The sequence below is a fragment of the Diuraphis noxia genome, unplaced genomic scaffold, assembly GCF_037042655.1.
Source record: "Diuraphis noxia isolate RWA-SAM2 unplaced genomic scaffold, SU_Dnox_SAM2 contig0003, whole genome shotgun sequence".
Taxonomy (NCBI): domain Eukaryota; kingdom Metazoa; phylum Arthropoda; class Insecta; order Hemiptera; family Aphididae; genus Diuraphis; species Diuraphis noxia.
The window spans coordinates 39356837-39370263 of record NW_028301713.1 but is presented as its reverse complement, the minus strand read 5'-3'; the positions used below and the strand labels follow the sequence as shown (position 1 = coordinate 39370263).

The following is a 13427-nucleotide window of genomic DNA, read 5'->3' as shown; positions in this document are numbered from 1 at the left end:
CCAATCCGTGTAACGTGGTACACACTCACACACACTCGCATAGTATACTACGCTCTATTGTATATATTATGTTATATTTTGTAATATTCCGAGCAAATAAGACTGATTTGAGGTATATACGTCGCATTACGAAATCCAAATTTAAATTTCCTGAAAAACAAATATCAAATATTATTATCATTCGTATTTGTACGGTCAACGCAATGATATCTGACCGGGACATTGCGCTATATTTAAATTATATTCTATTTACGAGACCTGTCATTAATCGTTTATTTTACTTCTCAATTAAGATTCATATAAGAAGTAACATCTGAATGTTGCACTTTCTGTAGCCGGTGTCAATTGTCGAATCATTAAACAAATGTATCACGTCAAATTAGTATTCAATTTTTTTTTTAAGTCGTAACGTATAGTCTCATAAGACTAATTCCAATGACAATGATTTAAGTGATCAAGTTCATACCTAAATACAATTATTTTATTGGTGATCGAAGAATTTTTATTGTCAAAAAATTTCAAAGTTTATCAAAATACGATTTGATATAACACTATGATGATTAATGAGTAATGAACATGAAACCTTTATGATTTTTTTGCTCTTAATAGTATCTAAACACGAAGAGTAAAATAAATTTGAACTTTTATTGACTCGAGATAGCTTGTTTGACTATAATCTTTGGTTTTAGATTCTAGTGAGTAATCTGTTGATAATCCAAATTCAATATTCAACCATTCAGATCTAACTCTGTTCTCTGCGATCAATTGGTTCGCGTAAATAATATTAACGTGTTTTAATTTTTTATACTTTTCAATCAAATGTAGGTATCTAATATTATATTGCAGTGTGTTCGGCAATACTATCGTTATAATTTACGAGTTTATGACGAACAGCTGTTCGGACACGTTCATACTTGACGGTGCGAAACCACAATAAAATCCAAAGCCACGTATAGGCTTATATGTATATTAAATATTATATATGGTTCGGAGTATTGTGTACCAATTGAGATCATTCTTGGTACGCTATTTATGCGACAACAAGAGCTCGAATTACACCGAACAGTGAGCGTTTTCCATTTATTTCTACTCCTTGTATTTTAAACCTACATAATTAAAAATTATATCTTGTAAAAACGTATATCGAACGTTAGAAATGATTTTTTTTTTGTTCAGAACATAATAACAAAAATATAGTGTTGCGTTTCACAATAATTTTAATAAAATTATTATTGCGGTCTGACGGCGATATAGTATTATTCATTTATGTTTCATCGATGCGTAGGCGCATGACGCGAACACAGTTTTACTGCATTGGCAACAATTATTGTAATATTATTGTTACCATGGTCTGCTGTGCGCAGTGAGTCACGTTTTCTTAAAAACAATATCTTGTTTTACGCCTTACGATCTATAACAAAAAACTCGAAAAATTTGTGTGCTCGTGTCCAAAAAACAATCGTAAACACATCACGGCCAAACGCCACATGCCCCGCCGCGGGCTCCTCGAGATAAATACTGCAACAGTGGAGCGGAGTAAAGCCGAATAAAAACAACTAAGAGGGTGTATTTAATTAGCGATTACTATTCGCGGGCGCGCGAGTCCTGAGGAGGACCGTTAGCTACATCTGATACAAAATATTAATTAAAACAATTTCTCGGCTCCGCCGTGTCAGTCACGGTAGTATCGTTATCACAAATGCACGACGGGGGGGGGGGACGTCGGAGGTCGTAAAAATTAGCACTTTATGCTGCTCGCTCTATGTCGTGGTGGGGGTCACTATCGTCTCTCGGCTCTCTGCAACGCGAAGAGGGTGGTTTTAGAGTATATATAAAATATTATATTATATAATATACGAAAGACGATGAGAGAGAGACGTTTCGAGATAATAAACGCCCGGCTGGCTTAAAACGGTCGCCGAGCTTCAGAGTAGTACTATTATAATATAGCATAATAATGATTATAGTGTACCCGCTTACGACTGCACTCCGCGCGGCAGCAGGTCTCTACATTATTGTTATTATTATTATGATATGAGCCGTTTGTTTTTTGTTTGTCGCCAGTTGGTGGATTTTTTTTCCAAACCTCGTTTCATATACAGCGATTAATGTTTGATTAAAATCTGTTTTTTTACGGTCGACACGAGCCGACTCCACGATGTCACGCGATTACCCTAACCGGTTCGTACCTATAATATGTGTACGTGCCGGCGTGTGCGCAGATGTTAGGTGCTGGATTTGACTTGCCATAGGTCACGCGAGATTTTTCGGATCAAATCGAATCGCAGGGGTCGGTGGCTCACGTGTCCCGTAAAAATAAAACGCGATCGTCGGTCACGGCCAAACGACGGTCGACCGCCGTCTAATCACTGCTACTGTATATTATGTATAATGCATCTACTATATAATATGATATAGGTAATAGGTACCTCTCTACCCTAGAAAGTCTCGGGTATGGAATAAAACAAAAACAAACCCCTTGATGCTCATAGTTCATATACTACATACTAAAATCTATATAAGGTTTAAGGAGCTATAATATATAAGTCATACATAGGACTGCCGCCGACATACGTGCTTTCTCGACCGAAACAATTCAATAACCATCGTGCATAATATATATATGCGTCGGTCGTATAATACACCGGACCGGATGAACAATGTAGTGCCGTGTACAAACTTGAGTGTGCAGCGAAATCTCCCGAATTCATTATCCCGCGAATCGATCAGGCGCCCCTTTTTTGTTTTTTAACGGTTTTCACATGACCGGAAGAGATTCAAACTCCCACTTCCTGGTGCGAGTCGCAGACACCTGGCCGACATCGAACCCCTTCCACCCTGGACAATCAGTGTGACTTAACCCCTATTACTCGTTATTATTCTTATATTTTTCATATTTTATATTTTTCCCGTTCCGAGTACCTATACCGTTGCCCGTCGTCATGGACACGTTTTATGTCATATATGATATTTATTTTATTATTGTTTGACGTGCTAGAGTATTGCTTTTTCACTTAAGTATAAAACTTTTTATATTCGATATAGTCGTACCGTGCAGGTATGATGGCTAACTATATGTAGCTTACGTTTGCACTTTCACGACAATGACGATTAGAGGGTCAGAAAATACGGGTATAAAAAACTTCTTCAGCGCCCGGCCACAATGTCGTCGTTGAATTAAGAGGACGCATTCGTTTTATCCATCTTCCAAATGCACAACATGGACAATTTTAAGTTCACAATAAAACGTTTCAGAAATTAGATTTAAGTTACCTGTTATCAAACTTGAGACAAGAAAATTATCTATAGGGCATATCGGATGATTTTATTGATATTATTATTTGTAAGTAAGTTATGACGATTTTTAAACGGTTTTTTTTTCGTAAATTTATAACGATTGCATACCTAACTTACTTAAAAATCATTACATCAATAAAATCCTCCGAGGTGCCCTAGATAATATTCTAGCTTTTAGAGGTAAATTCGGTCTAGTTTTAAAAACTACAGAGTAAAATGTAGGATTATTGTGAACGTAAAATTGTCAATGTTGTATGCGTTTTTGTCAGACGGAGCCAACAAATGCCCGTGTGGCGTTCTCTTGACGTTGTTTTTGACCGTTTCGCAACGCTGCCCGTCATAGACGTTCGTACATCCATGTATAATAATAATATGAAGTCCACCACCCGCAGTCACCCATCGTGCGTGCATAGTTGTTATTCCGGACCATATTATACCATATAATATGTTCGCGTCTGGCGTTTGTCTTGCATCAGCGAATCTGTTGTGATGACCGATGGTGGGGGGGGGGGCAAGGCGAATAACTCGTATGCTTGGTCCAACGCAGTGTGTCGTTCGTGTTTCTCACGCAAATCATCGGAGTCTGTCCGTGTACGCACAATAAAGAACTGCATTAATGTATAAAAAAAATTCTAACTGCGATGCAATTAGCCCATCTGTGCAATCCGTTACAAACTGTGTGGCGGAAACACAGGATGCAGGTGTGACTTACTCGCGTTTGAGCAGTGCACTACGTATGACGCGATACTATTAAGCTCGTAATAATCGTATATATTATTATAATATTACGCAAGATTATATAATACGTATAACGTGACCGAATATATATATATATATATATATACATATATATATATATACAATATCCTTTGGTGGAGCTTTTGACTTTGCAGAATACGATTAGCGGGTGTGTGTGTTTTTTTTAACGTGACATAAAAGTGTGCGCGAGGGTCCCCGAAAAGAAGGGGTGTTGCGTGCCGTGTGAACTCAAACGAAAACCGAGTATTAGTGGGCGGATATTCGATTACACGCGTCAAGCGTCCCCTTATATTTGGTTTATATTATATATATTGTATCGTTGTCCTGCCGCATTCAGTAGTCTTAATAGTTTCTGCGAACAATATGCTTTTTGATTTTGATTTTTTTTTATTCTCCGCACGATGGACCACTCCGTTTTTTAAAATTTATTGTTACATTTTTATTTTTTTTTATTTATCGCGTTTGAATTTTTAAACTGTCATTTGTAGGGCGTTTAGATGACGGTAATATTAATTTGATCTTCGACCACCGGTGACTGTGGTTTATCACATCGTATAGTGTAGGGTACGGTACGTTTGCCAGTATATAATTTTATCACCGGGTAGCGGATCCTGGGTCTATTGGTCACGTTTTCGGTTATACGCGTATACTGAATTTTCACATGTAATAATATTATATATGATAATAACAGGTGTGGAAAAACGTCAGTTGAAAATCCCAATCGCACCTGACGCATCGGTTCCAATGATATGGCGCAATTCGAGAACCCCCCTTATCCACTCACCCCGTTAACCCCGCGAGCTCCGCTAACGTTTGCGTAAACTTACAGCCGTGAATTAATTATGCCATCAGGTACACACACACACATACACGCGCAAACAACGGTATACAGCGATAATACACGTCACGGAGCCCTCTGTGTTTGGTTTCCGTTCCGGAAGGTAGCTTTCATCCCTCGAATTATAAAGCGAGCGCGCGGAGTGTCCCGCAGATAGCCAATAGCACACCAGAGGGTATATTAATATGTAAACACACACGCAAACGATACACAATAGTACCTACCCATACCGTCTACCAAGCCGCTGTCGGTATAATTTATTTTTTTCACCTCAATCACGCGGCGACACCCCGAGCGTAGGTACGCTCCTCTTACGCGTATATAATATTATATTAATATAATAGATATAAACTGTCCGTCGTGCGAAGTCATCCCTGCACTCTGACCCTACCGTAGTGATTTGCAAACAAAACGTTGTTATACATCTTACTGATTGTACGTTTTGGTGGTTTTTTTTTTTTTAAATTTAGTCGTCGCGTCTCAGAACTCACTGGGATCGATCGACGGCGACGGAGACGTGGACGTTGACGCCGAAGAGCCAGACGAAGACGACCAAAACCGGTGCATCTTATGCGAGAAGTGTTTTCCCGACATCGAACAGTGAGTCAAATGCATATGATGATTATTATTTATGACATATAGTCGCGGCGCTCTTACTATTTTGCCTATATAGTGGATCTCATTTCATAATAAAATAAATGTACACATCACGACGTTTTTATATGTATTATATATTATATTTTAGACTTTCTATATCGTCCCTCGATTCCCCGCAGTTCGGTATATCAGTGTAGTATTATTATGTATTATTATTATGTACGATATATCTAGTCCACGCAGACAACAAGTAACTTTAGCAACGGGGAGGGTGTGAAAGCCTAAGTGCTTAAACGTGTAACTGCGGTCACGGTTCGGAGACCGCCTGCCGGTCCGGCACTTCATTTTTCAAGACGCCCTTTTTTCTCTCTTCTTTTTCGCTCTCATCCGAGAATCATTGGTCGCGACGACGACGTCGTTTCTCTACCTCTCCCTGCCGACCGACCATCTGAAGACGTGACCGATAATAGCAGGGCAATAAGACATTATATATATAAAAATCGATTTTCGTATATACAAACGCCGATCGTCCTCCAAACTTTTCGTTCAGATTTTTGAGGGGGAGGTGTAAAAGAAATGCGTGTGTATATCGTATAACACGTTTAACGGCTTTTCAACACGATCGTATTCGAGCGGTGTCACCGCTGTAATAATAATAATAATCGACCGTCATACAATATTATATCATAATGACATCAAAAGGACGCGTGGAAAGTCAAGTCTTAGAGCTTGGTATTTGACGTCTCTGTGATATATCGTTGTACCTATGCGCATATCCTAATAATATCAAGCCGATCCATTTCATGTAAGACACTCATTAATTAGCTTAAAAAATGTTTTTTTCATATTTTATTATTATTATTGTTTTTAATGACTTCACGTATTTATAATTTCTTATTCTAAAAATGAATGTTTTTGAAGACGGTACTTAGATGTAAATTAGTTGAGGTTTTGATGAATTATAAGTATTCAAACTTTTAATGAGCTCAGTGGAGTGGTAAATGTGTTTTTAACCCAAAATTTCGATTCGCCACTTCGCTTATCTAAAATTAATATTTTCCTAATTATCAATTTATCAGTTTATCCAAAATGCAATTTTTATGAATCAAAATTTATAAAAATTAAAAATCAAACAAATTCGGTACTTTAATATTATTCCACTTATTAAAAATGCATATGTTATCATTCAAAGTAGTAAAACATTTTAAAACGATAAGTTAATAAAGATAATCGAGATTGTGAAAAATATAGCTTCTTCTCCTAGAAGTATCGTTTTGTAACGACTTATATAATTATGTAATAAAAATATTTTTCTATTCCAACATAACTATGAGTGTCTTACGGTTAATGGATTCGCCATATTTTTAACGATAGCGATCTACAGCCAACGTTTTTCCTAATTCGCAGACTCGATGATCACCTGGTATCTGGTCACCACTACAAGGCCAACCAGTACGGATGTGAGCTGTGCCCGCAGTCGTACAGCTGGAAGCCGTGCCTGATCCGGCACCTGGCTTTGGCCCACAGCCGAAAGTTCACTTGCGAAACCTGTTCCAAAGTGTTCAGCGACCCGAGCAACTTGCAGAGGCACATCCGGACAAATCACGCCGGTGCCCGGTCACACGCCTGTTCCGAGTGCGGCAAAACATTCGCCACGTCCAGTGGGCTCAAGCAGCACACACACATACACTCCAGCGTGAAACCGTTCCAGTGCGAAGTCTGTTTCAAAGTACGTGCAACATGCATTATTAAAATTCCGTCCGGTCCCCTATCCGTCGCTACAATACACCGCGACAAGTGTATAATATTATTATTGTGTCGCAGCCGCATTATTGTGCGCGTCTTATCGCGTTGTTGTGTTCGCGCGCTGCATTAGGTAAAGCGTACGTACAGTTATTTAATCAATCGGTTCCCGTTGTGTCGCTGATGACGACGACGACGGCGACGTGCGCGCAGTTATACCGTCCGTTTCCTCAATGATAGCCCGCGTAGATGCCGTCGCAATCTGCACGGCTGTTGTACCGGTCACGTATATTGCCGCGACTACGAGAGGTCCGCCCGATAGGCGCGCGTGTGTTATCGGTGCTAATACGTGCGCGATGCGTACGACAAGGATGCCTTATTGTATCAGTCGACGGCCACCGATTTCTCTTCGGTCGCCCGACAACGAAATAATATAATAATGATTAATATACAGGACGTAATAAAATAATAATTATACAACAACGCGACACCGCAGTCTGGTTGCGATCTCCGCGCGCGCGCGCTCGCTCTTGTTTTTTTTTCTTTTCACACGTCTCCCGCCGTGACGACAATCGCCGTCTTTTGTGCGGCTTTTCTGCTGTTACCTTGTTATAATTTTTTACTCAATCTATAACGGACCATCTGTCGCTGCTTGTTCTGTTCACAGGCGTACACTCAGTTCTCGAACCTCTGCCGGCACAAGAGGATGCATGCCGACTGCCGCATGCAAGTAAAGTGCGACCGGTGCGACCAGTCGTTCAGCACGGGGACGTCGCTGTCCAAACACAAGCGGTTCTGTGAGTCGAACCCGTCGCCGTCGCCATCGTCGCTGACGACATCCGGCGCGGGGACCGGTGGCGGAATGTCGTCGTTACAACAGCAACCCGGGGCCGCGTCCACCGCCGGATCTTCGCCGTTCGCCGTCTACCCGCGGTTCCCGCTGTACCCGCCGCACCCGCTCGTCCACCCGTTCTACTTCCCGTTGGCAAACGGATCCCTGCCACCGCCACTGTTCCCGACGTCGTTCAGTCAGTTCGGGCCCAAGCTGAACATGGACATGTTGTCGCTGACAAACGCCGTCGAGCTGTGTAACAACCGGTTCAAGAGGTCTGCAGGCGAATCGGAGCTCAACGAAACGCCCGCCAAGCGGTTGTCGACTTCGTCATCCTTCAACTCCGGCCAGAAGACTCCACCGCCGCAACCTCCCACGTCGTCCGGCGTGGCTATGCTGATGGGCTCGAGCAAGACGTCGCCGCTAGTCGGCGAAGAGGCGTCATCCAACCAGCGGCCATCGCCGGCTCGACCCAGCGCCACGTACCCTGACCCCAAAGTGCACGTTAAACGGCAGCCGTCCGGGGACGAGGACTGCGGCCCATGTGATCTGTCCGTAAACACTGACATTTTGTGTAACGGTGGCGGTTCGGCGGACGAGCTGACGACGGACGACAGTGCCGGCGAACGCCGATCGTCGGACGATGATGGATCACCGTGCCGATCGGCGGACAGGTCGTCGGACCAGCCGCTGGACCTGTCCGTAACGAAAGTGCAGCGCCGCCGGAAAAAGTCACCAACCGTAGTCGGACAACCACCGCGGGATGACAGCCCGCGCGTCGACCACGCGGCCGCGCGACCCGATCAGCGTGGACGTAAATGGTCGCCACCGTCTTCGACGCCACCTCCATCAGCACCTTTGCCACCACCGCCGCCGCCGCCGCCTCAGAGGCCGTCGTCGTCGTCACCGTACTCGGTCAACAACCTGATGGCCTACCCCAAACCGTTGTACTTGGACTCGATGTATCCAGCGGCGCTGTCCGGGTTCGCGGAGAGCCAGCTGCAGCACATGCAGGCGCATCAGCCTTTCGGGCCGTCGGCCACCAGGCCGTTTCCGTTCATGACCAGCTCGTCGCCGGCCATCGAACACTTTCTCCGTCAACCCATGCCAAACTACTCGAAATCGTACCAAGACATCATCCAGCAGCATCAAAATCATCACGGACAGCACCCGAACCAGCACGGGCAGCACCAGAACCAGCACGGGCAGCAGCAGCAACAGCAGCAGCACGTCAAGTCCAAGGACAGGTACGCGTGCAAGTACTGTGGCAAGGTTTTCCCGCGCAGCGCCAACCTGACCAGGCACGTGCGTACGCACACCGGCGAACAGCCGTACCGGTGCGCGCACTGCGAACGCTCGTTCAGCATATCCTCCAACCTTCAGCGGCACGTGCGCAACATACACCGACAGGAGCGCAACTTCAAGTGCAATCTGTGCAACAGGCGGTTCTCCCAGCAAACCAATCTGGACCGGCACGTCAAGAAGCACGAGGCGGACGACGGTACCGCCGTCGGCACCGTCACCAGCAGTTCGGCGAGCAGCGTCGACGAGAAGGAGGACCCCAGGCTGTTCGAGATCCGGAGCTTCATGAAGAAGGTGAGCGACCACGGATCGGCGGCCGCTGCCGCCGCCGCCGCCGCTGCCGAGATGCAGAACAACAACCTGGTGGTGGATCCGTGCGGTCTGCAACAGCCCGACGACGGGCTGCAGTACGCGGCCCACTTATGACCCGTGGCTCCGCCGCTCTATTTGAATTGGGCCCGTTGACGTGTCCCGTGATCCTCCGCTATGCCATATCATCACGACATCGTTGTCGTCGTCATGGCATAATAAACATTATTATAATATTGTACATGTCATACCGTCACAAATCTCCGAGTACCTCCACACGCATATTATATTATACATATTATTATTATTATTATATTATATATTATATATTATTATTATTATTATAGGTCATATCCTCTGTCGTTCGTTTCTTCTATATTTGTTTATATTTATTTATTTATTTCGCAAATCCGCCGCTGGAAATATAGTGTATCGTCTCGGCGTTTTCCATTCGATTCGTCAATGCGCAGCTATATTATTACGATATATATATATATATAATGATTTTAATTATATACCTCACCGACCATGGTCGTCTTTAGATATTTTATAATATGCTCATCGCGTCCGCATGACAAATATTATGTCAGAAATTATCGTATGTTGATATATTCTCTCTCACTCTAAGATAATATTTATAATATGTGACCATATATGTACCATAAAATTATAATACTGTGACACGGTCGTCGCTGTTTGCTGCTGCTGCTGCTACAGATTACAATATAATATAATATTATCATACGTACATTTATCAATTATAAATATTATTATTATTAATATTATTATTGTATTGGTATTATTATTATTAGTTATTATGCTCGCACCAAAGTAGACATTATGATCAAACTATACAAATTTTTAGAAGATTTACATAGCAAGGGTTTTTATTTTATTTTTTACTTCTCTATATTTGTCAATGTGTATAAAGTTATACGTTGTACTTTTATTTTAGTTTGTAACGTTGTAAGATTTAACTCAATTATTATAATCTTGTGATAAAGATTCCTAGGTTTTTCTTAATTTTAGTGTATAATTACCATTGTAAATTTGTTTTGTTATAATATTATTATTATTATTATTATTATTTTTTAACCATTAAGACCAAATATCATGTTATTTAGTCATCACAACAACTGTGTATAGCATTATATAATATTTGTCATTTGATATTTTTTCCAAAGCAAAACTAGTGTTTATATATTATGTATTAAAATAATTATCAAATTATTTAAGTATTATTTATATTTATATATGTGTAATGTATACAATTTAATTAAATTTTACCAAACGTAAATTATTATTGTATCTGTAAGTTAAACGATCCCAAAAAACAAAGTCCACTTTCGATAGTTTACATAATAATATTATACCCACAATTCTGTTATAACCTAATATAATTATTATTAATCTAATTCAATTTATTAATAATACTTTTATTTATTTTGCTAAAAGTTAATGTTAAATTGAATTTATATATAAGAATGTTTTTTTCGAAATAAATCAATATCATAATATTATCCTCAATAAAATTCCAAACCAAATTTTTTTTTTTTTTAAATATACCTAAAGCTAATTTGTGTTGATAAAAAAATACTTAGGATTACCGATTATGTCATATCTTGTTGTTTGCAAAAAAACACATTTTATGATGTTTGCTTATCGACGTATGGTCTTAAATTTCTGTTGCCAAACCGTCTACAATAATGAGTAATGATATATACGCACTTATAATTAAAAATAAATGGTATCTAAAAAAAAAAAATACATATATTAGCGATGATAGGACTTGTTAAAATTCTACACATCTAACCTCTTTATAGAATAATGAAAACATTTAGTAACATTAACATTTTGTTATTTTATTGATCGTTATTGTACCTTTTCAAGATATTTAATCGAAAATTGTTTTATTCTTTTAATAAATTGTGATATATTATATTTCAACTCCAAAAACCTGAAATTGTTTTAAAATCAAATAATATTACTTTCACCTACCTGCTTATGAATAAATTTATTTTGTTATTAATTGTACACAAAAATATCGAGTTGAACAAACTGCTGTAATGGTATTATATTGCATAAGTAACTGTCTCACTATAATGTAATTAAATACAAAATAGTTTAAATATATACATGCTATTTTATTTCGATGATAAAGCACGTTTATTAATCGTAAATGACATTGTAAAATACTGCTTATTTTTAATTACATCATCTAATTCTAAAAGAAATTGTTAATTTCAGTACCTATCTACTGTTTTGTAAGGAAATATTACTGAAGATAATATAAATTAATGAAGCGATTAACCTGAGTGCAGCAGGTCTAAGAGGTGTTGTAATACAGGGATTCACAGTTTTTTACCAGTAAACCAAAAAAAATTTACGTATGTTTGTAAAATGTAAATTTACTAAACATATTGTGTATTATTGTACAATAGATTATTATTCATTTTATTATAAAACGACATTAGTATTATTGAAGACCGTACACCGATCCATTTTTAACTTGGCACACGAACACTCGATATACATCATCTTTGCAGGGACTGGCACAACGAGATACGGGAAAAGAATGCGATTTGATCAAAAAATAATGCAGGATTTAGACGATTTATAATAATATACAAATTAAATTTGAAATGGACCGATGAACTCATGTCACAAGTGAAAGATTAATAATACGATTGACCGTTTGACTAGTGCCGAAGTGTTAATTTTATTTATCTATTTTATCGTTATTTATAAACATCGGCGCAATGGCTAATAGTTATAATTTTTTTTTATTACATTTGGTCGTGCAATTTGGTATTTTTTTTTTTTAATAAAACTTTAAAATTAGTGTGGTATAGACGTATGGTGTCTGCGTCAGATCACAGTTGAGGCTGCTGATTTTGTCTGTGTATTAGGGGCATTCTGTGATTATGCGATTGGCCGAGTACTGAGAATTCATTTCCATAATAATTTTACCTTAGCAGTGGTTATTTTTCCGGTAACGATGTGCTTTACAAATCACATGCAATACGTGTTCATATAATAAGTATAGTTTAGACGTAATGCTTATACACCGTTTTGAAAATAATTTTCCACAACATTGAATTTTAAATATTATCGAATAATTATTTTTCAACTCAATATTTCTAAAATCAAGTTTTTTATAAAATAACTTGTGCAACAGTAGTTTTGTTTATTTTTAGATTTGATTTCATGACTTGTGTGAAAAAGGGCAATATAATCATATTTGTGTAAATTATGTGCATAATACGTTTTCTGTTCAAATAATTGTTTTATCAAATAATTTATATTGTTTACATTTTATTATATGTCTTGAGGACGTGATACCCGCATGTATTGTCTCCGTCTTACAAATGCGTAACATGGTACATTTTTCGCTCAGCAGAACACGTGTAGCTCCGTTAACTTAAAAATTAGAGTGAACTGACCTCTTATAAAATTTAAAGGTAAGATTATTATCTAGACAACCTCATATGCTTTTTATTTTATATCAAATTTAAAGCGAGTTATGAGTATTTTAAAATTGTAAATTTTTTGTGCATCTTAAAATACTCATAACTTCCTTTAAAATTTAAATATAATAAAAAGCATATGAGGTTGACTAGATAACAATCATACCTTTAAATTTTATAAGAGGTCAATTCACTCTAATTTTTAAGCAAACGGAGCTACACGTGTTCTGCTGAACGTAAAATTTACTATATAATGCACTTGTAAGACAGAGACAACACATGC

At 39.1% G+C, this 13427-nt stretch overlaps 1 protein-coding gene across 2 annotated transcripts in view; it reads left to right on the top strand.

The window, feature by feature from the left end:
• The window catches only part of LOC107169860 (transcription factor hamlet-like), a 119099-nt gene extending 107188 nt beyond the window's left edge, over positions 1 to 11911 (top strand). For both annotated transcript variants that reach the window (XM_089223262.1, XM_015519785.2), the window contains exons 5-7: positions 5365 to 5494; positions 6899 to 7220; positions 7902 to 11911. In XM_089223262.1, the coding sequence (XP_089079388.1) occupies positions 5365 to 5494; positions 6899 to 7220; positions 7902 to 9794 (2345 nt within the window). In that variant the 3' untranslated portion in view covers positions 9795 to 11911. The remainder of the gene's footprint in view (positions 1 to 5364; positions 5495 to 6898; positions 7221 to 7901) is intronic.
• Positions 11912 to 13427: the final 1516 nt, after the last annotated feature.